Source organism: Phalacrocorax aristotelis, chromosome 2 (genome assembly GCF_949628215.1).
Source record: "Phalacrocorax aristotelis chromosome 2, bGulAri2.1, whole genome shotgun sequence".
Lineage (NCBI taxonomy): Eukaryota > Metazoa > Chordata > Aves > Suliformes > Phalacrocoracidae > Phalacrocorax > Phalacrocorax aristotelis.
This window is the reverse complement of record NC_134277.1, coordinates 16,309,559-16,332,228: the sequence shown is the minus strand read 5'-3', so window position 1 is coordinate 16,332,228 and position 22,670 is coordinate 16,309,559. Positions and strand designations below refer to the sequence as shown.

The following is a 22,670-nucleotide window of genomic DNA, read 5'->3' as shown; positions in this document are numbered from 1 at the left end:
AAAACCAAACAAAACCACCACTAGCTTTTTTTCATAATTAGAGATAGTTAGGAAATCTTATTAATTTTGTTTTACTCATCTAAAATATAGGCCTTTAAGCCTGAACTGTTAATTTAAACTATTCTATAGACAAGACAAACTGATACTGTAAGAGGAAAATTCACCCCATCCTCAGATAGGTGTTTGAAACAGTGGGTATAACTCTCACTTAGGAGATGATGTCCAACTTGGCCAGTGGTAGATAAACAAAATGCTACACTTGAAGGCTAATTGGCCACATTTGTAATACTATCCTATACTTTTGAGGTATTGATCATAAAAACCAGCAACAACTCTGGGAAGTACAGGAGGCCGAGCTGACAATAAAGGCATTTGATGAAGACACTGGGTTCACAACCATCTATGCTCACAGCAGCCATATTACGTCTTCTGTCAGGTAGGAAAGTACATTTTCTGTATCTTTTTATGTTGTTGCACTATGGGACCACAATTTGTTATCCTGTAGGCACTATCACAATATAAACATTAAATACAAATTCCTTCAGCTCAGGAAATATTATATGCATAAAGTAGTAGGGGAAAATATTTGCCGCATATTAAAGACTCTTCCTTTAGCATGCAAAATCTGAGCTAGGAATTGAGCTAGAAGTGAAACATGAGAGCAGCCTGAAAATACTTTTGCCTGTAGAGATGCTCTTTGCATTTCTAAGTACATTACACTGTTACAAAGAATTCCCAAACCTCACTAAATCCTTCAGATGTTTAACAACCACACAGACCTTTACCTTTAGGCAAACCCTCTATTCCAGTACTTCTAGTGCTTCTTCACCTTCTGTTGTAGAATCATGGTTGCATCTCAAGAGATATGTATATATATGTCCTTATTGTATTTAATACACACACAACGTGCTACTTGTCAAAATGTATATATCGGTAATCATCAGCAGCTCCAAAGAAAGCTAGCGAAAAGGCTGGAAGCTCTATCGTCATTGGTGTCTAATGAAGTGCCTTCAGCAAGTATGTGCCAATATGAAACCACAAAGGTCAGACTTGTGCTGAGCCATGCATTATATTTGAAGCCCAGAAGAAATGGCAATCATCTGTATTAAAGTTCACAACCTGTGTGAAACGAGACTTGATTAAAATAATACAAGTTGTTAGCTCTGAGATGGTTCTTTATGTGAAAAGAACAAAACTCACCACACATAACTGTGCAGTATAAAAAGCACTGAAATCTTCTCATGTGCATTTAAAGCAGTGCTTAGCATTGTAATAAAGCACATGGTTCAGTTATAATGTGGGGTCAGTAATGCAAGGAGCAAGAAGACTAGCGTTAAATTAAAGAAAATGAGAGATCTGACTGACTATCAGTTTAGCACTATTACTCATGATGAGGAGTAAAATGAAGTTCATGACCCCATCTACTCTGCCTCTACTCTCTGCTCCTTCGTGTCCTTCATCAGAAGGCACTTCCTCAAGGAGATTCATAAATCCATAGTTTTCTCCACTGAATTGGCACACACTTATTCTAACTGGTCTAACCACCATACTTCTATAAACAGAAAAAGAAAAGCTGCTACTCTGTGGCACATTACTACATCCTCTGCTTGTGACTGACAGATGCTTGGTATTTTTCTCTTAAACTAGATGGTGACATCCTCACAGCATTTCTTCAGTCTGTCTGTCTATATAGTACTGTGCACATTTACATTATTACATAGACTACATAGCAAAGAAGAACCTCATAATGCATATAACCTATTTATTACCCATACTACTAAGCTAGTACCAGTTTATTTCAGCTTGGAGAGTAACCTGATCTTTTCCAGAATGCAGCTACCACTTAACTTTTCATAAGCAAGGGTACTAACAAGATCTTTGGTCAGACACTTACGCTTTAGAGAAATCCATCTTTTGCAATAATAGCTATTAAGAGCCATAAACTAATTGTGGATAATGGCCTACCATTCAGCGACAGTAATTCAGGCACTTTATAAAGATATATGGGTTTAAGCTGGCCACTTTAAGACCTCAGTATGCATGAAGAAAAGGGAATAGATTGTGAAAAGACCTGTTAAAATTAGCAGAGATGGTCCTTAGTCACCTACAGATTATGGCATTGAAATAAGAGTCTAGATTTAAAGTGAACTTTCAGTGACCTTCTATTGCAAACAAGATAGCAATGCAAAGCAACCAGCAGCCCAGGAAGGGCTGGGGCAGCAGAGCAGCATCAGCTGAGCAAATGGGAGGTCTGGTCCAGCGCTGGGCTTCCTAAGCTGATAAACGTGAAACGGTGTGGCCCGCACAATGCAAGACAGAGAGTCTGGGGAAACGTGGCTTATTTGGCAGGCCTTGTCTTAAGAAGAAGAAAGGACAAAAAAATGGAAAAGGAAGAAAATGTGGCCTACAGCAAGAAAAATTACATTTGAATATGTGGGCAATGGGTACAAAGTGGTACCATTTCCTGCAAGTAACCACTCAGAGGACATGCAAAGGAGCTGATGCTGAGGGTCAGAGATCTTTCACACAAAGGGTGGTGGCAACCAACTTCTCCTTGCCTCAGTCTCGGAGGTGCATGATAACTGTAGGACATGAATTAGTCAAAATGAGCTGTAGGTGGGACTGAGTTGTAGTTGAGTTCATTCCTTGCCTTGCCTCCCATCTTCTGAGGACTAATTAAAAGAGAAACTAGTAGAACCTAGAATAAGGTGGTCCTTTCTGACGTATTTTTAACATTAAGTATTTTCCTGTTTTTCTTTTGTTTTGTCAGCCATGATCGGGGTAAACCAATACCTTCACAGCCTGCCTACTTTGATAATCCTGTGCTCCCATCAATTTGCAGAGTTGTTAAGCCTTTCCAGATGTTTCAGCATAGTTTTCAGAAGGCTCCAGTGGCTCTCCTTGCTGCTTCCCAGACATCTCAAATACCACCTCCAAACAGTCTGTTGGCTTTCCTCTTCTCTGCGCAAAACCACATTTCAACATAAAAAGAAATATTTTTTTTTTACGTATTCAGTGGGTTTTTTCAGTCACATAGATAGAAAGCGGACACAGCTATGCCTTCATTTTAGTTTTTCTCTTTCTTTTTTTTTCCCTTGCTAATAGAGCTATGGGAAACAGAGTCAGATTAGAAGGTTAAAAGGAGAGAAAGGTAAAACACTGGGGTCTAGTTAGTAGTCTCCAAAGGCAAAATGAGAGTGACCCACTCTGGTATGCTAACAGTTATGAAGCTGGTAAGTAAATATTTAGTAGGAAGATTGGTATCAATATTTAATTAATGAATTAATGCAAAGATAGCAGACCTGATGTAGAAAACATTGAGGCTCCCTGAAAGGTAGATTATTTATTAAAGGCATAGTGCCTGGGTCCTTAACATGGAGAACAGCCCTGGCAGGGATGTGGAAGAGATGGGGTGGGACGAGGTGGGCTTTTCTTCTCTCTTCTGACACAGGGTAAGTGTGGCACTGGGTGGGGCTATTTCATGCGACGCATGCCTTAGTGATGCATAAGGAGGTGTTTATAAAAGTATTTGAGCAGTGAGGGAAGCATAAATTGCAATTGGAAAATGTATTAGCAGTATGAAATAATAAAAAACAGTAGTTAAGCCCAGGCAATTTACTTCAAAAACAAATGGCATAGAACAACATGTTACAGAGGAAAGGGAATAAAGGTGCTCAAGATGAAAATTATATATAAAAGGTGCGAGTCTTATAGTCCTGAGATGCTTCCTGAGTCTTCAAAGACACATCCACACCTGATGCCTCTTTGAGTGTAGAAATCCACCATTTAGGTTCAGCTAACAGATGGGTTGATACCCCCACTCCCTTCTTCCATGCCTGAAGTAAAAGTGCATGACAGCTGCCAGGGACATTTCTGTGACGCATACATTTTTTTTGAGAACTGTGGAGGGTTTTTTTTTGCAAGGGAAAAGTGAAGGAACTGAACACGGGAGTTTCCCGATAATTCCCTTTGCAGCTCATGCCACCTGAAGTACTTGTTTCCTTAGGCAAGCCCTTCATCCTCCAGCCTCTCATCATTAAATTCCTCAGTCTTTGTCATGGCAACACCTGCCAAACCCTGCCAAACCTCCTTCCTACCTTCTCCCCTTGAAAGCACTGCCTGACCTCTCTGTCTGGTACCAATGGTGCTCCGGTAAGACTGTGATTCCTTTTCAGTTGGACCCACCTCGCCCATTATAGAAACACAACTGTCTGTAATGCAACACAGTGCATTGTGCTTAGTGATGCTGTACAATGACAGGGACATGAATCAAATGCCTGAGAGATGAATAAAAACAATGTAAATTTAAATAGGAGAATACGATTATTGAAGGTGGAATTAGGTTTGGACGCATGATAAGACTCCATCCATCTGTGAAAAATGCTAGAAGATTTTTTAATGAGATTTTCATTTATAAACATTGAGACACCATCATTCCTGAGGTGATAAGATTAGAGTTTGATTGTGTGTAGCTATGAGAACAGAAGTGTATATAGAGAAATGGCCCACTGTAGAAAAGCAGTTAGGGTCTACAAGGGACTATTCGGCAAATAAAACAGCTATAGAAAGTATCCCATGGCAAAAAGAATTAGATACACTCTGTTATAATTTAACAAACACTTGTAGATAAAATTATGGTTATGGGTGACTTGAGGCATAAAATTGTATAAAAGAAAAAATTAAAGCTCTAATAAATTAATGTTGCTTGAACCAATATGCTGTTAGGCATAATGCATTGCGAAGGACAGAACAATTAAGGAGTGGGAAGGGAATTACTTCTGGTATCTAATGTCCAGATGCCATGATCTGAAAATCAAAACCAATTTTGACGTTTTACTTTGTGAAAGCAGGAGAGGAGAATTGACTTAGAAATCACAGAATCACAGAATCACAGAATGGCAGGGGTTGGAAGGGACCTCTGGAGATCATCTTGTCCAACCCCCCTGCTTGAGCAGGGACACCCAGAGCAGGGGACACAGGAACACGTCCAGGTGGGTTTTGGATGTCTCTGGGCAGCCTGTTCCACTGCTCTGGCACTGTCACAGTAAAGAGGTTTTTTTTTCTCATGTTTAAGTGGGAAATAGACTAGTTGTAGATAAGAAAATACTTACAAGGGTCAATGCTTCATAAAAGATAGTTTATGAGGACTGAGGATCCTTCATCTCCACTGGGAGAGGCAACTTTGGTCCAGTGGGCAGGTTTGTACAGGTAGGCACCTCTGTCATTTCCATGATGCCAGTGAGCCTTACCCAACCATACACCAGCTGTGCTGCCCCTGCCTCTCCTGTACATCCGCCTTTTGCTGTATAATTGTGTTTTATGTCCTGCCAAAAGGCAAGGAAGTGGCACTGGGCTCAGCACTGTGGCTATGTGGCTGCTGGCTCAGGGCTCGTACGTTTGACTGGTGAAATAATAATAGGGTTTGCATGTCTCTACTTACCAAAGAAACTTTTTACAGACCATGACCCTAATATTTGAGCCTTATAGTTGTGCACTCCTGGCACTGGTTGTCTGTAGCTGACCCATCTGTTATTTCCATCTGCTCTTCCTTTTCTTTCAAGTTTACAAGATATGTTCTGAAATGTAATTAGATCCCATTGCACCATTTTTGTCTTTCCTTTATATAGCCTATTTAGTGCAGAAAACTGACGGTTTAGTGCTAAGTAGTTGTTAGCTTCTAGGCTAATTAATTTCCCCTAAATGAAATAAAGAGAATTTTCTTAACTTAAAATACTTGTCTCTCTTTTCTGAACTTCATCCTCCATGGATTCACTTTATAGATTTCTTTTTTTACTAATTAATTCCATTGCCATTTATTTTCCCTCAAAGAGCCCTGTGGCTGGTTATTACAGAAGCAGAGTGCAGTGAAGTACATTTCTAAGGAATTTGGATTTAGTGATTATATGGACAGCAACCTTCACAACTGTCTTTTGAAAGCACTCCCTATTCTGACCACAAAGCCAAGTTTTGCTCAGGCGCATTGCTGTAGTTGCATCTGATATTTTAAACAGGTACCCACAACAGCACTATCTTGAGGACAAAAGATTTGATCCGTTCTCTTCAACAGTGCTGATCATCAAATATATGGTAATAGGTACAATATTTTCCCCAGGAGTAGTAAAGTAGCTGAAGTAAAATGTTTGTTCACGAATGCTCAACCTAGAGACATACTGACAGTATGTGCATTGTTCATATGTGCAGCATAAAGAAAGGATTTGAAAAACTTTAATGTGCAGACTGCTCAGTATTAAAATGAAACAAATAGTAAAGTATTGCATAAAACAGGAAGTGTGCAATCTAAAGCTTCTTGTCTGAATGCAAATTTCTAGAAGGTCTCCTACCCACTATTGTATGTTCCACAAATGAGTTCAGTACCCAACCGAATGCCAAATCAGGCCTAATGGGTTGCTCTTGCAGCATTTGCTCCCGTCAGCAACTTCCATCCTGCGTTGGAAGATTTGGCCATGGTTGGGTAAATCCTGATGACTTCAGTGGAAATTTGTAAGGAGATCATCAGTACAAACCTTACTACTGGGGCAGAGATGTAGTGGAGCAACTTGTCAAAAATGGCTATTGCTCCCTGGGAAGACTCACCCCTAAGAGCAAGCCACAAGGGGTGCATGTGGCTTACACAGGGTGTGCGGCTTGGGCTTCCCATGGCAGCGAGATGAAATGCAACCTGCAAGCAGTGGTGGCAGATTTGTCCTCTTAACTCCCTGCTGTTTGGCTAAAAGTTAGGCATGTAGTGGGTGTGTCTTCCGGCAGGGAGAGAGAATTGGGCAGGCAGAGGGTGAATCCCTCCATCCTAAACCATGAACGGTTCCACTAAGGTTGGAGTTGCCTACCCTCAAATGTAACTGTGATTAAAAGATTGGGCTTGTTGCAAGATGCTAAATAAAACCAGCCATTTAATAAAATCAATCCATTTTAGTATAATAAAATACATCAGGTATGGGATATTTTATGAAAATGTTTAATTCAACTGTTTCTTTGGAATGTAGTAGTCATAGTTTGGAAATTTAAGTTACAGTTCAGTTCTATGTGATTTTTTTTATGCTACTCAGTGTCTGAGAATACAAATGTCATTTAAAGTTAAGGCTTCGCTGTTCATTTTGAAACAACAATTTACAAGTGTCATATTGTCATAGAAAATAAAAATTTCTGTAAAAAAAATTTGCACAAAATTTTATGATGGTACAAAACATGAAGCAATAATATACCAGTAAAATGAAATCATTTTACTACAGAAGATTTTTATAGTTTTTCAATAAAGAAAAAAATATGTTATTTTACACTTTAAAAATTATGAAACAATCTAAAACAATATAAACTGAACATTTTGTAACACTGCCTTTACAAATTAATAACTTTATAAACATATAATTTTTTTTTAAATATATTTATCAGTGCAAGATACTTTTCAATGTAAAGTTGCAGTATCATTTTTCCTTATTTGATGGGCAACTTTCATTCTGTTACCTTCAGAGAAATCAAATCTTCAGTGCTAGAACCTCATTATCATAGTAAGGTCTGAAGACCACAAAGGAGATATATTTCTTTTTATGTTCACTACTGTCAGTACGTTAAAAGAGGGAAAAAACCCACCAACCACCAGATTTACTGTTCAAATAGATCACGACCAAAAGCTGGCCTAGAATCAATTGAAATCCATGGGAGTATTTCAAAAGGTTTTGGGCTTGGGCTCCCCAATGGGATTTTCTCTTCAAGGCAATATATGCATGTAACTCTGTCAGGTTAGTGGACTAGAATTTCTCTCAGCTAACGAGAACAGATCCTAACACCTGAATCACACGGTGGTAGCGTGCTGAAAATAGTTTTGAGGAATTAATTTTTTCTTTGGGTTAATTAACTAGCTGCTGTGATACTATTATGGTCACATTTCACTGTTGGATACAACTGAAAATTCTGCCTCTGCCAAAGTGAGTTTGTCACTTGGGACATTTAATGGGCTAACTTTTACGCCTAACTTTCAGGCCTTAGGCTCTGCCTTAGCTTCTGGAGGACCCAGGGCCTAGAGCCTGGGGAGGTAACTTTTTCAATTTAGGCATCTAAATGGGTGTTTGAATATTCACTATAGTCTCTGCCTTTAGGATTCCTTTGAAGTAGCAACTGTCCACTGTTCTTTCTACTGGGTCTTTCTTCAAAATATTTTCAATTGCCAAACTCATATTTTTACCTCCCGTCTCCCTCCCTTTTCTTCAATTCCTAGGTTACTGGTGGATTTTCTACGGGTTTTTCTGTTTTATGATTCATATTGGTGAAATGATATGCTTGCAACCATTTAATTGATAAATAGGAGTGGATTTAGTTGCTCTAGTAACTCAAGGCTGAATTAGTGAAAAGGCTAACTCAGAAAGTCACAATCACTTCCCTGACTCTGCTCAGGGAATTCAGTGAGGAAAAACATGAGTTTAGCACTTTGCAGGATGTTCCTTTCCCCATGTTTGCACTGGTTTTTCCTGCTGGTTAGTAGCTACCCAGCGGAAGGTTAAAGCTGCCTTCTACTGCCTCCCTCGTTATGGCTGTGCTGTGCGCGGGTCACTGCAGAAAAGCCAGGGGGTCCCCTGGCACCTGCAGAAGGGGAATGATCCTGCGCGCCCCTCGTCTTCTCCTATGGACCCCTGAGGGCAACAAAATCTTGTTGGACCAGCTGCACAGGCTGTTGAATATTTGTCCTAAAATATTAAAAAATTGCCACATAATTGTCAAACACATTTGTCCAACAGCTTACACTACTCACTGACCTGACCCTGCCACTATCTGACTTCTGGTCAAACAGAAACCTCCTGGTATGAAATGCCAATTGGATACAACAGGGTAAGAACATACCCTACATACACTGTGGGATTTTATTCTGCCCTCAGTACCCATGTGTATGCCCAATTAGCATTGATTAGCATGAAAATACACATTTACTGAGAGAACAGAACTCTGGGTTCAGGTAGGGGCAGGAGGAGGAAAGTTTCTCATTTTAAAGGCAATCTTTTCCGTTAGCAAATCATTTTCCCTAGTGTAATTAACAGGCAAACTGTTCAGGATAAAAGACATGTTTCATGACTTCAGGAAAAAAGATACTGTCACTTTATGCTGTTAAGAAGAAACCCAAAGTTCTACTTTGGAGGGTAAAGTTAAGAATTTTCCCTTATTTTTTAACACAAACTCTAATAAAATCCTTTGCCATTACCAGCAAGTTAAAGCTGCAGTTTTCTTTCCTTGGCAATGGCAAATGCTTATGCAATCTACTTAGAGAGAGAACGGGAGAGAGGAAGAGAAGAGAAAGGGAGAGACATTTTACATTTGAAAATACATTCTATATGAAAGAACAATAAAAGGAGATATTGCAGCTTTATACAAAAGGGTCAAGAGACATGAAGTTGGAATACAGAAAGCAGAACAATCGAGCCAGGTTGTTAAATCTGATTAGCCCTTGCCTTGCTGAGGCTACTTTCTTACACTAAAATATAATTTTCTTTTAGTCAGTGGGCCATCAGAATATGATAAAAGACAAGGGCATAACTGCAGAGAAGCAGAGCTGTAGTTAATGTTAACACAATAAGAAGCAGTACAAACAAAAAGGCACTTGAGAGGACATACACTAGCCAGTGCCAAGGACTTTTTTGTTTAGTTTTTAGGCAGTACACTCGGTTACCAGTTGTGTCTGATGATGGCACATACTCTTTTATGGAGTTCACAAGCACAAAATTTAGTACAACACTGAAAAACATCAATAAAATTTGACTGTATTGCTTCGTAAACAGAGCTGACACACTATATCGGTACTGATGCAGCAGTACTTTCAAAAACATCCTAACCCTTCTTTGCCTATGCACAACACTAGCAATTATACACAAATACAGGTGCAGGAGTCCACTAAATTGCTGTTACTCCAATATTTTCTGGGCACTGAGCTACAGACAGCATGTCCATCCAAAGGACCCCACTGAATACATTTTGTGACAGCATCTTGGATTTTGCACAGTAAAAACAAAATTATCCATTAACGGAAAACAAGAGAGGGAGAGAAAGAAAGACAAAATGAACTATAAGTCAATCATACTTGGTCTCAACACCAGCATTTGATTATTTCAAATAAAACCAACAGAAAAAGCAGACTGTACATGATTCAGATTGTTAACACAGATTGTTGTCCATGTTTATCGGTTACACACTCATTGAAGCTCCTGAGAAAAGCTTGGCTCAGTGTCATCAATGCACTTTTCAGCCTGTACAGTAAAAGAAGATCAACAGTTCCCCAGCACGACCGAGCTATGTCCTTCCATCCCGATTCTCTGAAACTTCTCCAGTCGCTTTATACCTTCATGCTTCCGAGTATGAATTCTGTGTGTTTAGTTTATCTTTTTTCAGTTTTACACCATCGACCAGTTCAAAATTGTAGTTCTCCAGTGCAGACAAGTTCCTCTCTGACATCCCATTGTGCCAACAGGCACAGTACAGGACAACTCCACAGATGGCTCCTAAAAGCACCCCGAGTGCACTCATGGCTATAATGGTGATAAGGATTGGATCTAGGGTCTTCAGGACGTTGCCTGGTTTTCTGGAGATATCATCGTAGTCTTCGCCTGTATGGTATGGGGGCGTAAATCCTGAAATGGAGTAAAGAATTACAAAATTTTCAGAACTGATTCTAGGTAGGACTTTGTTTGATGACTTGGAAATTTAGAGAAAGGACATAAAGTTTCTGACAGAAATTGCTACATGAGTTGAAAACCCAGCTTCTTGGAGGTAGTCATGAGTAGCTGAAAGCTATAAGGCAGCCCAAACAGTTGTTGGGTTTTTTCATATTGTTCTTGAATCCCAGAATCTGCTGCATGTTAGCAGGGGTCTGATTCTGCCTTGGATTAAGTGGGAGTCTTGGGAATGAATAACCAGACCTTTTGATTATATTTTGCCAGTTCTTAGTTTTTAGCTCAAAAATGTTAATTAAATTGCGTTCAGCTCAGTGTGAATGTGTACAACCTTAGACATTGTTTGAGAATCTCCAGCTGTTTTGTGTCCATCTCCACTGACTTCAGGATTGGACCTTGAAATGTGACAGTGACAGACCTGACACAGAAGGGCACTCTGCCCACTTGTGTAAAATATTCTCTGGGTCTCACAGTGTTTTCCCCCAACCGTTTCAGATTATAAAAGAGATCCAATAAGCTTGCAAACTCTGCTAATTGTTGCAGGAAAAGCCAAAATGTCTTTTGGACAAACTCTGCATTCACTGAAGCCAATGAAAGCAATCCTGTTGACTGTGACAGAAAAAAAATCGAGCTCATTGCCTGAAAAATGCGAGTGTATTTTATTATTGGGACAATATGACAGTTATGATCCATTTAATGATCCACTTACAGCTATCATCACTGAAAATGATAATGCTTTGGTAGACTGGTCATAAAATGACATTTTCAGCCAGGTCTGAGAAACAATTAGCCTGAAGAGTTTGAGCCTAATTACCTAGGCACTGCGTGAGTCATAGATTGTAAGAGATAATTATAGCTTTTTCTTCAGTTGCGGGCAAGCCTTCTAGGTACCAAACTATTAAGGAGCTATAGTGTGCATGCATATATATTTATACAATGTAACCAATTATGCATATAAAGTTTGAAAGGTTTGAGACAGGTATAAATGTTACAAAGTCCATAAGATTACATGACATAGAAGAATAAAACTATTACATCCTTCAAATAAATGTAAGCTGTCTTCGCATCTGATCTAGATAAATAAAAAAACCTTAATACAACATGCAGTTAGAGAACTGATCTATAAATAAATTAATAGAATACACAAATTCACATTAAAACACACTTTAAAATTCATTCGCTTTTAACAACAATACAACTTTTACCTGTTTGATTACTTTCTGGGTCTTCTTCTTCATCTATTTCGTTCTCCACATCAGTTGATTCTAATGAAGCAAAGAGAATTGACATTGATTATTAGGGTTACAAACACTGATTGACTATCATGCTGGCAATAACGGTATGGCAGATTTTCTTCTGTCAGAGCATCATTATGCCAGCTTGACAGAACTGTTCATTATGATGGGCTATGACAATTAATGGAGAAAAAAGGAAGAATTAAAAACTCCTCTCTGCCCAGTCTTGGCACTGTTTTAGTTATCAGCAGGGGTTTTCCATGTCTGGGAAAGAGAAATCAGTGTGATGAATTAGCATCTCATTCATTGTATTTACAATTTTGGAGCACAATTCCATAACACTTCATCAGCATAGGCTTAGCTAATCACAAGACCACTTGAGTTTGGGCTTCAGACTAAGCTTTTGGCTTTGACTCCCACAGGACAAAATCATTGCTCAGCAATTGGTTTGAACAACCAAAACATGTGGGGGTAGGAAAGAATTTACTTTCCTCTCTCATTTGGAGTCAGGTAAATACATCACTGAGGTCCCAGCACCCTGCTTCGCCCTGAGGACACTGCAGGAGGACCAAGCAGTGCACCCTGCCTCTCTTTCCTGGTAACTGCCACTCTGGCAGCATATGACGAACCCCAGGAGATGGACTGTGTGATAAAAAGAGATTGTTCAGTTTTCTCATCCTGCAGTGAAATCACCATGTAGCTGAAGTCTGTCATGTTACCCTCAAAAGGCTATTAGCTACAAAAGGTGAGGAACACCCTCCGTTATTGCTCTCAGTTGTGTTGCCAATTTGCATGGCATAAGTTTATATTTCTAATGCTAAGGGTTCTCAGTTCTATTCCCTTTCGTACATAAAAGTCATTGCTTCATCTCCATCGTGAAGGAGAGGGTTCAGTTGCTTGTGTTTATCTGGGGTTCCTGCTGCCAAATTACTTGCAGTGTGCAATGCGCACATGATCAGCAGTAACTGGAATAACTGAAGAGTGGCCAGAAATAAAAGGATTCAAACAGCATCCCAGGAATAGCCTGGCTCAAATGTGGAAAAGGTTATGTTCTAACATTACTTGATGTCTCACATGTCTGGGAGCTGGTGACTACAGCAAACAAGTCACAGCAAACTCAGAATTGCAGAACAACAGAGGAGAGAGCAGAGGCCATTTCAACCTATCTGTGTACCCTGTAAGGATTTGATACGGTCCTTTAAAAAACTTGTGGTAGAATTAAAGTAGGCTTGGTAGTAAGGGTGAATAAATAAAGCTGAGTTTTAAGCATTAGTTAAAACAGGGAAAAACATTAGGAAAAGCAGAGAAATTTAACGAGGACAGCAATGTGAAATACAGGGAGAGATGTGAGGATGTGAACATGCTGTGGCCCATGTCAGTAGGATCCCAATTCTGATCCAAAAGGCTGCAGTTGCTGAGGTACTGAGGTGACAAAAGTGGCACTTACTATGCATAAAGCTATAGGCCAGATCAGGATCTTTTCAGTGCAAAACTTCCTATAGAGTCAATAATTATCTATCCCTTTCTCACAGGAAAAAACAGCTATCAAAGTAAAATAAAAAATGTTTGGGATGAGATTTCCATATGTTCTTCATGCTTTTCATACTTACTTCGGCAATCCTCTTGTGCTACATGATTGTCAATCTTAATATCATCCACAGCAATTCCCCCAGTTCCTTTTCCAATTTCTCCCTCTATAACGACCTGGCAAAATAAGATAATGTTCACATTATTTTCCTGTTTACACACAATTCCGTCATTCAGGATACCTTAATTAGTTGTTAACACACATCTTTACTTGCTGTGATGCCACACCTGCATGTACTTTGATTGTGGCCTGCCAATCTGCACCGCATACCTTTATGAACTTATGTATTCAAATGTGAATATATAGAATGTCATAACTTCATTAAATACTTTTATGTCACCAGCAAAACTGTGGCAAGGATGTAGCTTTGTGACATGAGAAATGATTTCTGAACTATTTATTTGGCCTTTGATAAAAAATTGCTTGTATCACTGTCATCCGAGATACCATGAAATATGCCACTGTTATTACTGGCAGAGCAATGACACCTCATCTGTAGGTATAATACTGTCTACATAAATCCTTCAGAGACATTTTCTGCTATGGTGTATAAAACATGACTGGCAAGGTGTTATTGGTCTCGGCCTTGTTAATTCAGTGAGGAGCAGCCAAGCTCACCTGATAGTGTTTCACAGACTTGTGAAGAAGAACACGTCCTTCCTTCCAGCAGTTTGCCTGGTGCCCGCTCAGGGTCCACAGCACCTGATCGTATTCATCTGGCTTTTGGTACCGCAATTTGATCTTCAGGGTGCCAACATGTGCGCCGGACATGTGGTACCAGAAAGTCATGCAGTGAGCAGAGTTCTGCGAGTAAATCATGGGGCTCAGCAGTCGGGCGACTTTCCCTTTTTGGCTTTCGTCAGCTTGTGAGTAAATGAAGTTGCCATCTCCTACTGTGACAGAAGGACTGCGTTAGGAATAGCCCCAAGCTTTTGTATTCTTTGTTCACCTAAGAAGCCCCAACCACCCCAATCATTTTGCCTTCTTTCCATGGTGACAGGTCAATCCAAGAGAGTCAGAGGGCATTGATTTGGGAGCTCTAGGAAAGCTGATGAGCTCTAAAGAGAGTTTATTTCTTCTGGCAGCCTCCTTTGCTGTTCATTGGGATGCTTTGCGCTGAGAGTGAACTGTAACAAGATGTTCACTATATGGCACACACAAGGCATTTTCTTTTGCTCAGGGAAGGAGGCAAAAGCATGTTTGGTGTGACAGTGTATGTTCTATTAGTCAGTGTGCACCTCCTGAAGAGAGCCAGCCCTAGTTCAGCAGGCTAGACAGAAACCCCTCAGGGCCTGCTCTACACTTATTGCGCAAAGAGCTATTTTTGATCTCTGTTTAAAGTAATCTGTGCTTGAGAAGGCAAGATTCGAATGGGAAGAACAGTGGAGGATAAACTAGCTATGAACAGCCATGGTCAGAGATCAGGAACTGAGATCTCAACAGTACTCCTAAATAGAGTCTGAGCATTGTCACAAATGGTGCCAGTTATCCCCTTGATTTTGGCAATAATATATTGGGCTCTGTATATTTGTGAGCTTCCTGAAAGAGTAAGATTATGGATGGTATTTTCTGAAGAGCATAATGGATTTATACATGTTGAAATCTGGATACCTAATACCCTTAACCTGGAAAATTACTTGCTTAATCACACTGGGAGAGAAACATGTGGGAGTGTGATAAGTTTGGTGACATATAATTGCTAAGGAAGATACTGACTACAGAGAAGTGCTTGTGATTTACACCAGCCAGGCATCCATTCCAGTCAGCTTTTGAACAACTCCTTTGCAGAGAATTATGGTGGAAAAATACAAAGTTCATCCTGGTGTGTTTAAGAAGAGATTGCATGTGTAATGCACTCACACAAAAAGATGTAGCAGTCATTTACTGGCACTGGAATAAAGTTATTTTGAAAGTAGGAAGGAGAAAAGTAATAACAAGAAAGACTATTTTTCAAATGCTGAAATAAGTATATACAGCTATATATATAAGCATATATATAAGTATATATATATACACTTATATATATATATAAGTATATATATATATATATAAAAAGTATATAAGCATTGTACCAATGCTTAAATACAAGAAAAGTAAAAAGAGGTGAAATAAGATGTTTTGGAAGGGTGGTGTTTTATCAGCATTGATCTTTGCTTATACATGATATTATTGAATTTTGTTTGAAATAATGTATAACTGAGACTTGCTGGATTGTAACGGTATAGTTCTGCACCAATGAAGAAGGGAATGTGAGCATTGCCACTCTGGGAAGTATAAAAAGCACAGGGTAGTAAAAGGTCAACCAGGAACAAAAAGGAGTGGGTTAAACGCGGTGGTTGGAAGGCGTGGGTCTAATAAATGAGAAAGGGAAATATTTCTTCCAAGAGGAGACAAGGATGCTTTCTTTTATTTGGATTTTTCTGTAAGTAGTCAGAGGTATCCTGGCCAATATGCATGTAGAAGTATCTGGTCCTTGAAAGAATTTGGAAGATGATATTAAATTGAAAAAAAAAATTTTAGGCTTTTTTTTTTTTCCTTTTTTCTATCTTACTGCAGTAACATCTTGTCCAGCTTCTTCAGCAGCAGTGCTTTTGCCTATATGTTTTTTCCAACACACTGTGCCGCGTCTGTGCAGAGGGCAGCACAACATGTGCAAATCTCATCAAAGAATGGTGATAGGGAAATCCAAAGGGAGGAAAAAAGAAAAATAATCACAGCATTACGATGGCTGTCTCAGTTGGAAGACCTAACTCTGGCCAGATTTAATCATAACATGTATAATTTGAAGTGACATAGAGCATACCCTGCTGTCTTAAAGCAATTGCTGTTGAAGATCACTTCTGTGGAGTTTCTTCAGCTTTATAAAAGTGCAGCTGAGAGCAAGATATGCCTGGGAATTGCTCATTGCGGTTCTCCCAATATATAGGGTGGCCTTGCTGCGTAGTGGTGACCCTGAGGGGCTTGCTTGGGATGGCAGTGCCATTCAGGCTGCTAGTGGTCTGCATTCACACCCACCCCACTCATTGCATACCTGCTGGCGGGTGAATGGCAAACCTGGCAGGTGAAGGTGCCCTTAGCATTGATGGAAAATTTTGGAAAATGCTGAGGGTTAGTACAGTAAGGAGCAAGAGGGGCTGCCTGTAAGACTTACTCAAACTACAGCTAATGGAACAAATAAGTCTACTGCACTAGCAGGGCCCAGTGAAAACAACAAAATCTCATTTGAAGTATATAATTTCTACATCTTTTGATTGAAGACAGGTTCAGTCTCTCTGTAATCCTTGGTGGCAAAGTGCAGATAGCTCTCATTTCCAGAATATTATTGCAGTGCTGGGTCAGGAACTCCGTCTTCATTGTCTTAATTAGAGCTTTACTTATGCATGCCTTTTAGATTTTGTCAGTCTCTGGCTAACATAGCTTTTAACCTCCTTTCAATGTCAGATCCTACTGAGCCATTTCACTTTACATCAATTTTTCCACCATTACAGCCTTCACTTCAGCTAACTGCATTTAGTTAATTTGATGCCATTTATTTGTACAATGCCATTTATAGTCAAAGTATTATAAGTTTTTTTCCCTGAAACTACTGTACTTGTCTTAAGATTCAATTGAAAGTGTCTCAGAATGTAAAAAGTCCAATTTTGTCTAATTTCCTTGTCATTCTCATTAGGCAAAGGGGTTGCAGAAGTGAGAAGTGGGATTCGTCTCAACACATTTGATTAATCTGCATGTATGCAAGAGAGAACACTAAAGCGAGAGGCTGTGCAGGTCACGCAGTGCCCTCCCTTCGCACTAGCCAGCAGCATATTTATTGCCTAATTATGCAGAGCCATGAACTAGATACTACAAAACCTACCAATCAATTTCCCAGGGTGATATTTCTGGGAAAACTGTGTGTGAGTGAAGGGATGGCTATAATCTCCAACTCCTGCTGGAGAGGAGGAGGGCATGGAAATACATCCATCTGGGAAGTTTCACTTAAAACACATTTCTGTGGTGGGCAGCCCCTGTACCTACAAACAGGAACAATGTGAGGTTTGTTTATGACTGTATCACTTGGTAAGTGGTATTTGCAGAATATTTGGTCATTCAGGTTTTTTTCTACCGTAGATGGTGGTTATCCAAAAGCAAGTCAGGAGAAGGGAATATCTTCAATTCTTTTTATTCCCCAACATAAAGGACAATTATGGTCAGTTCTGACTACATACGATGGGTTAGCTTTCCTAAAGGATTGTCTTTGAGACTACATATTTTATATATAATTAATTGTCCTCTGGTTTTGGAAGGCATGTTGGTATTAAACAGAACAACCTCTTCCCATGTAAAATGGTTAAATCATGAACTCATGATTACCTGTGTGGTCTTGAATTGGCCCAGTTTTGCTGGTCAGGATTGCCCACTTTAAATCCACCTGGTTGTCGTGCTCCCAGTGGCACAAAGTCTTTTGGGATCCCCAGCCAAAGGCACAGTTGAAGTTGTACAGTGGCAGCTCTGCAGGGAAATAGGGAAAGAAGGGACAAAATTTGATTATCAATTGCATAATTCCGATATTGTACTTCAAAACCAAATGCATACACTTGACTGTTAAGAGAGCTGTTCCTGCCTGAAACTCTGAGAAGCTATAGCAAAAGCAGCCCTGCTGGGAAGCAGATAAAGAATGACTATTTCTAGTAAATGATGTGGTTGTTTCTTGTCTCTTTATGACCTATATTTTGGGATTTTTTGTGGTTAGATTAATTCTTCTGATTTGCCCACATTAGCGGGTAATTGTACTGTAACATATGACTCAAAAAGAAAGCTCTGGCTTAACTATCAGATATATTTGCTGGTTGATAATATCTATTTGTACCGTAACGGTACAAAGTTTTGCAACAACTCATAATAAGGTTTGGACAAAAATGAGAAAGGGCAGAATCACTAAAGGAATGTCCTTGGAAGGAAAGAACTTCTGGTGAAATGTATAGTATGTGGCCTCAATAAGGAACTTATTTCATCCTCTTCCAGACAGTTTAGTGGGCCCACAAGATGGCAGCATTGAAATGGACAAATTGAGATTGAAAAGGGACAAATGTGGCTGATGGCCAAATGAACTCAAAATAAGCTTCAAAACAAGCTTCACGTAAAACAAGGGAAGTCTGGTATTATGGTCAGGATGAGATCATATCTTATTTTCAGCTTCTCTTCAATTCTGCCCAAAGGTTTAATACATAGTAGCTTATTTTCTTCAATAGAACTTGGAATTTGAATGGAAAGATTATACAAAGATAGCATATAAATCCTCTGCATTTCTTATTTTCAGAAGCAGTTTGAAATCTTTTGGGCTTTTGGTTCTTACCCCATTGGTATGAAACTTGACCTCACCTTGAGCAATGACAACCCCCACTAAAGCAATAACCTTCCCATAGCGATGTGATCAAATCCTGGAGTCTTTTCTTAGGCATGACTCAGGCCTTATTAAAGGAATAACTTAGGTTTATTTTAATGAGATGCTTTGTGCATGAACTAAGAACAAAGGACTCTGTGCTCCCATCAATATCGATTCTGGGGGAAGAATTGTGTTCTTTTGCTTTCTTGCCCATTATATATATAAAAAAAAAAGCCAGGAAAGATAATGCAACCCCTAGAATGTGTTTTGTTTACTGTGGGAAAATACGGAGAAATATGGGAAGTGTGTTGGGACCTGTGGCTGGCCAGACCTTTGAGGTGAAGCTCTTCCAGTCTGAAGAGGCAACGACCTCCTCCATGTAGTGAGCTGCCTGGGGAAGTCTGGAAAGGCTTTTGAACTCACAACCCAGATTTTAATGGAAAGTAAACTGTAATAATCATTTTATTGACACAGAGAAAGCCTCAGGTGAGTAGGTTGAGACAGAATGGATATAAGAAGTGCTCATCTATCATCCTCTCCTTGCTTGCTATGTCCTTGTTTGGTTGGTCCTTGCTCCCAGACACAGTTTTAACTCAACTCACTGGATTCCTGCATTGCAGCCACTGTGCCCTCTCCCCTCTGGCCCCTAGAAAATGTCTTTCTGTCAGCAGATAGGCCTGAGCATATGGCAGCTCTTGCCCCTCTCTGCCTGTCAGTACCTCGGCAGTGCTTCGGCATCTCTCCGCTCTGAGCCCTCATTCTTTGCTCCTTCCTTTCATCTGCCCCATTCTGCCCGCCTCCCCACCTCCCTCCTGCTGGCTTCCAGGGGGGTCTACTCCACATTGTCACAAATACGGCATCCTAGCTGGGAACAAATGAATTAAACAGATAATGTCTGGTACAGGAATTCAATGTGGAGAAAACATGTTTCCTGGAGGACCCTAGCCCTTTCTAGGAAAGGGGCAGAGAGTGGTGAATTATCTCTCTTTGGGCTCAAAACGTTGAAGAAGCAGAACTCAGCCTTTGCGCACAAGAATACAGAAAGGCAATCCATTATGTTTCTTTCTTCAGTATATGTTTTTTTTTGCTAGACAATGGGGCCATGATCAAAGACATCTTGCCTAAAAGGGGACATCTGAAAATCAAGGGCAATTTTTAAAGAAGCAGAATGACATTGAAATGAATTAAAGGGTTTTAAGTTTGTGAAAAATAGCCTTTCATTGTCAAGGAGGCCTAGGGAGAGCTATATTGCATGGCTTTGACATGAGAGCCACGAAAGAGAACTTTAGAAAAGGTCTTAGAAAACGTAAAACAAAATTAATCTTATTAATCCTGAAGGATTATATCATGCAAAGCTAGTGATAGTCTGTGTGGTATTCAAACCACAAGAAAGGAGAACAGTGGTAGATAGATCACATCAATCTGAAGATATCACACAGCACAAATGAGCACGTAGCACAAAGAGATTGAAAGGACTGGTTTTGTTCAACTCTGAATAAAAATAAATAGCAGAAGACACAGGAGAAGTATGTAAATGGGTGAAGAATCCAGAGAAGGAATATTACAGTATTCTGTTTTCTCCATTTCATAGCCCGAAAACTGTGAGATACTCAGTGAAGTTCAATGCAGATCAAAGGAAAAAATTTCTCATATGATGTGAGCGATACTTGCTTCCCTCGAATGCTGCTAAGGCTGAACACAATTCAAAGAGAACTGGACACTGAAATGGATAAGGAAAATATCCAGAATTTGATTGTTAATTCTAAAGCAAAGGGAGTGACAAAAGCCTTTTGCTTCATGGTCTGAAGCCAGCTCTGAACACTGGGATTAGAAGGAGAGTTTCAAAGCAGAACTAAATTTCACAGCACCATCTAATAAAGAATTTCTTACACTTTCATTTGAAATATATAGTCCAGGAAATTGGCAAAGAACCTAAGCCTGATATGCTTTGGCCATGCCTGTGTTCTTGGCTTTGGTCTAACAGACAGCGTGGTGTAGCATAAAAATGAACTTCTCTTCCATGCAGAAGTTAATGAGAATCCCCTGAAATTGAGCAGGATTTGACCAGTAACCTGCTCTCAGTTAGCTATATCTTGCTAGACTCCTATTGTTTTCTTAAAAGTGATTGTGTTAATATATTCCTTAGACAATCACAGCAACGGGATTGAAGGTCAAAGGCAAGGCATTTCAGAGTGCTCTTATTTTATGGACCTTTTAAGCATGCCATCTCTCATTGTCTATTCTTACGTCTCCTCCAATGCTTCTCCCAGAGACCCATAAAAAGGAAAAAATAGACCTGTTAGCCAATTAATATTAGACACTTGTAGCATGAGGATAGGTTCATTAGTTGTACGGACAATGGATCTGCCCCAGCAAAAGACAGAACAGTTCAGCACTTCTATTAAAGGTCCCAGGGGGCTGATACAGTAGCTCACAGTGAGCTACAAGCAATCTGTCCTCTTCTTTGTCCTTGAACTATAGCTTGGCAGCTCTGGTGGAAGGAAGGAAAGTAGGGACAGGTAGCATTTAGTGGGCTCCCTCTGTACCACTGGCCCATTCCCCTGCTAGGACAATTCTCCTGCCAATAGGTGATTGATCTCTGGGTTTGTGTGTATTGAGAGGAGGAAGAAAACCAGCTATTATGTAACCAAATAGCAGCAGTTCAGATGAGAATCTGAGAGGGAGGTGTGACAAAATCCCATATGCCTTTTTCAAAATGTAGGGTATGTGATACTGAATTAAAACAGATTTATCCTCTCAAAGAATAACCAACAGCTGTACTTCTTGACCACATCTTGCTCACAGCTGGAACCATTACTGCACATGAACAAGAAAGTAATTTGAAAATCTAGCTGAGTGAGTTTCTTGCAAGTCCATTAATCTTTCGTGGCCCACAGACTTTGACATATTTTTATAACTCCCCCAACAACAAGCAAGAAGGAGCATGATGGCTTTAAAAATTCTCTATAGGATGCTCTTGCCAAAGGGTAAATCAACATTAAACTGGGAAATTACAAACATAATTTGGACCACTTCAAGTAGTATATTAGGTCTGATTTGTATTTGCATTTCACCTTTTTATACCACTTATGCTGGCAGCACAGAATTACCTTAAATGATAGTAAATGATAATTTAACTGCTTTAACATCCCTTTGTTGATGCAAAGTTGTCCCACCGTAAATGAGAATCAGACCTATTCTACCTTTAAACTATTTCTTAGCATAGATTTTAACCTCAGGATTTCTTAGTTATATTTTTCTGAAATAGCTATTACATGTGTGAAAAATGAGGTATTTTACTTCTTGAACAGTCCGCTTTACAAAGGACTGAGCTTACATTCTGAAAGCACATAATGTAAATGAACAGCTTGCTCTGTATGTAAATAGCTAAGAGTCAAGCATTTCAAATAGTCCTTTGGAACTGAAAAAGATGTGTTCAAAAAGACTAGATGTTGGTGAGTCTTAGGACTGTGGCCTGAAAGGTATTTACCTTGACAGACAGATGTCTTTTCAAGTTTGAGGAGGAAAGTAGATCCTCTCTTAAAAAAATATTCAAACCTTTAAACATTTTTAGCACTTTGAAATCATAATTCTTTTTTATTTTCTTACAATTCAGTCCCCCTGAAATGAACTGTTAAAGTCTCCTTGATGGAAAGCTTGTTTATACATGGAGGCTTTCCAGCCATTCGCTCTTAACTGTTTCAATAGTGTATGAAAGCTTGTTGGAATAGGATAATCTCAGGCTTTGACATACAAGCACGTTAGTCTGGGATAACAAGATTAGGGGTGTTTGCAGGCTTGAATGCAGGCAGGAG

The 22,670-nt window shown here is 39.6% G+C and overlaps 1 protein-coding gene across 2 annotated transcripts in view; it reads right to left on the bottom strand.

The window, feature by feature from the left end:
• Positions 1-6,957: 6,957 nt before the first annotated feature.
• NRP1 (neuropilin 1) overlaps positions 6,958-22,670 on the bottom strand; it is a 115,935-nt gene continuing 100,222 nt past the window's right edge. For both annotated transcript variants that reach the window (XM_075082490.1, XM_075082491.1), the window contains exons 14-18: positions 17,844-17,981; positions 14,109-14,380; positions 13,513-13,606; positions 11,873-11,932; positions 6,958-10,625 (exon numbers count right to left, since the gene is read on the bottom strand). In XM_075082490.1, the coding sequence (XP_074938591.1) occupies positions 10,339-10,625; positions 11,873-11,932; positions 13,513-13,606; positions 14,109-14,380; positions 17,844-17,981 (851 nt within the window). In that variant the 3' untranslated portion in view covers positions 6,958-10,338. The remainder of the gene's footprint in view (positions 10,626-11,872; positions 11,933-13,512; positions 13,607-14,108; positions 14,381-17,843; positions 17,982-22,670) is intronic.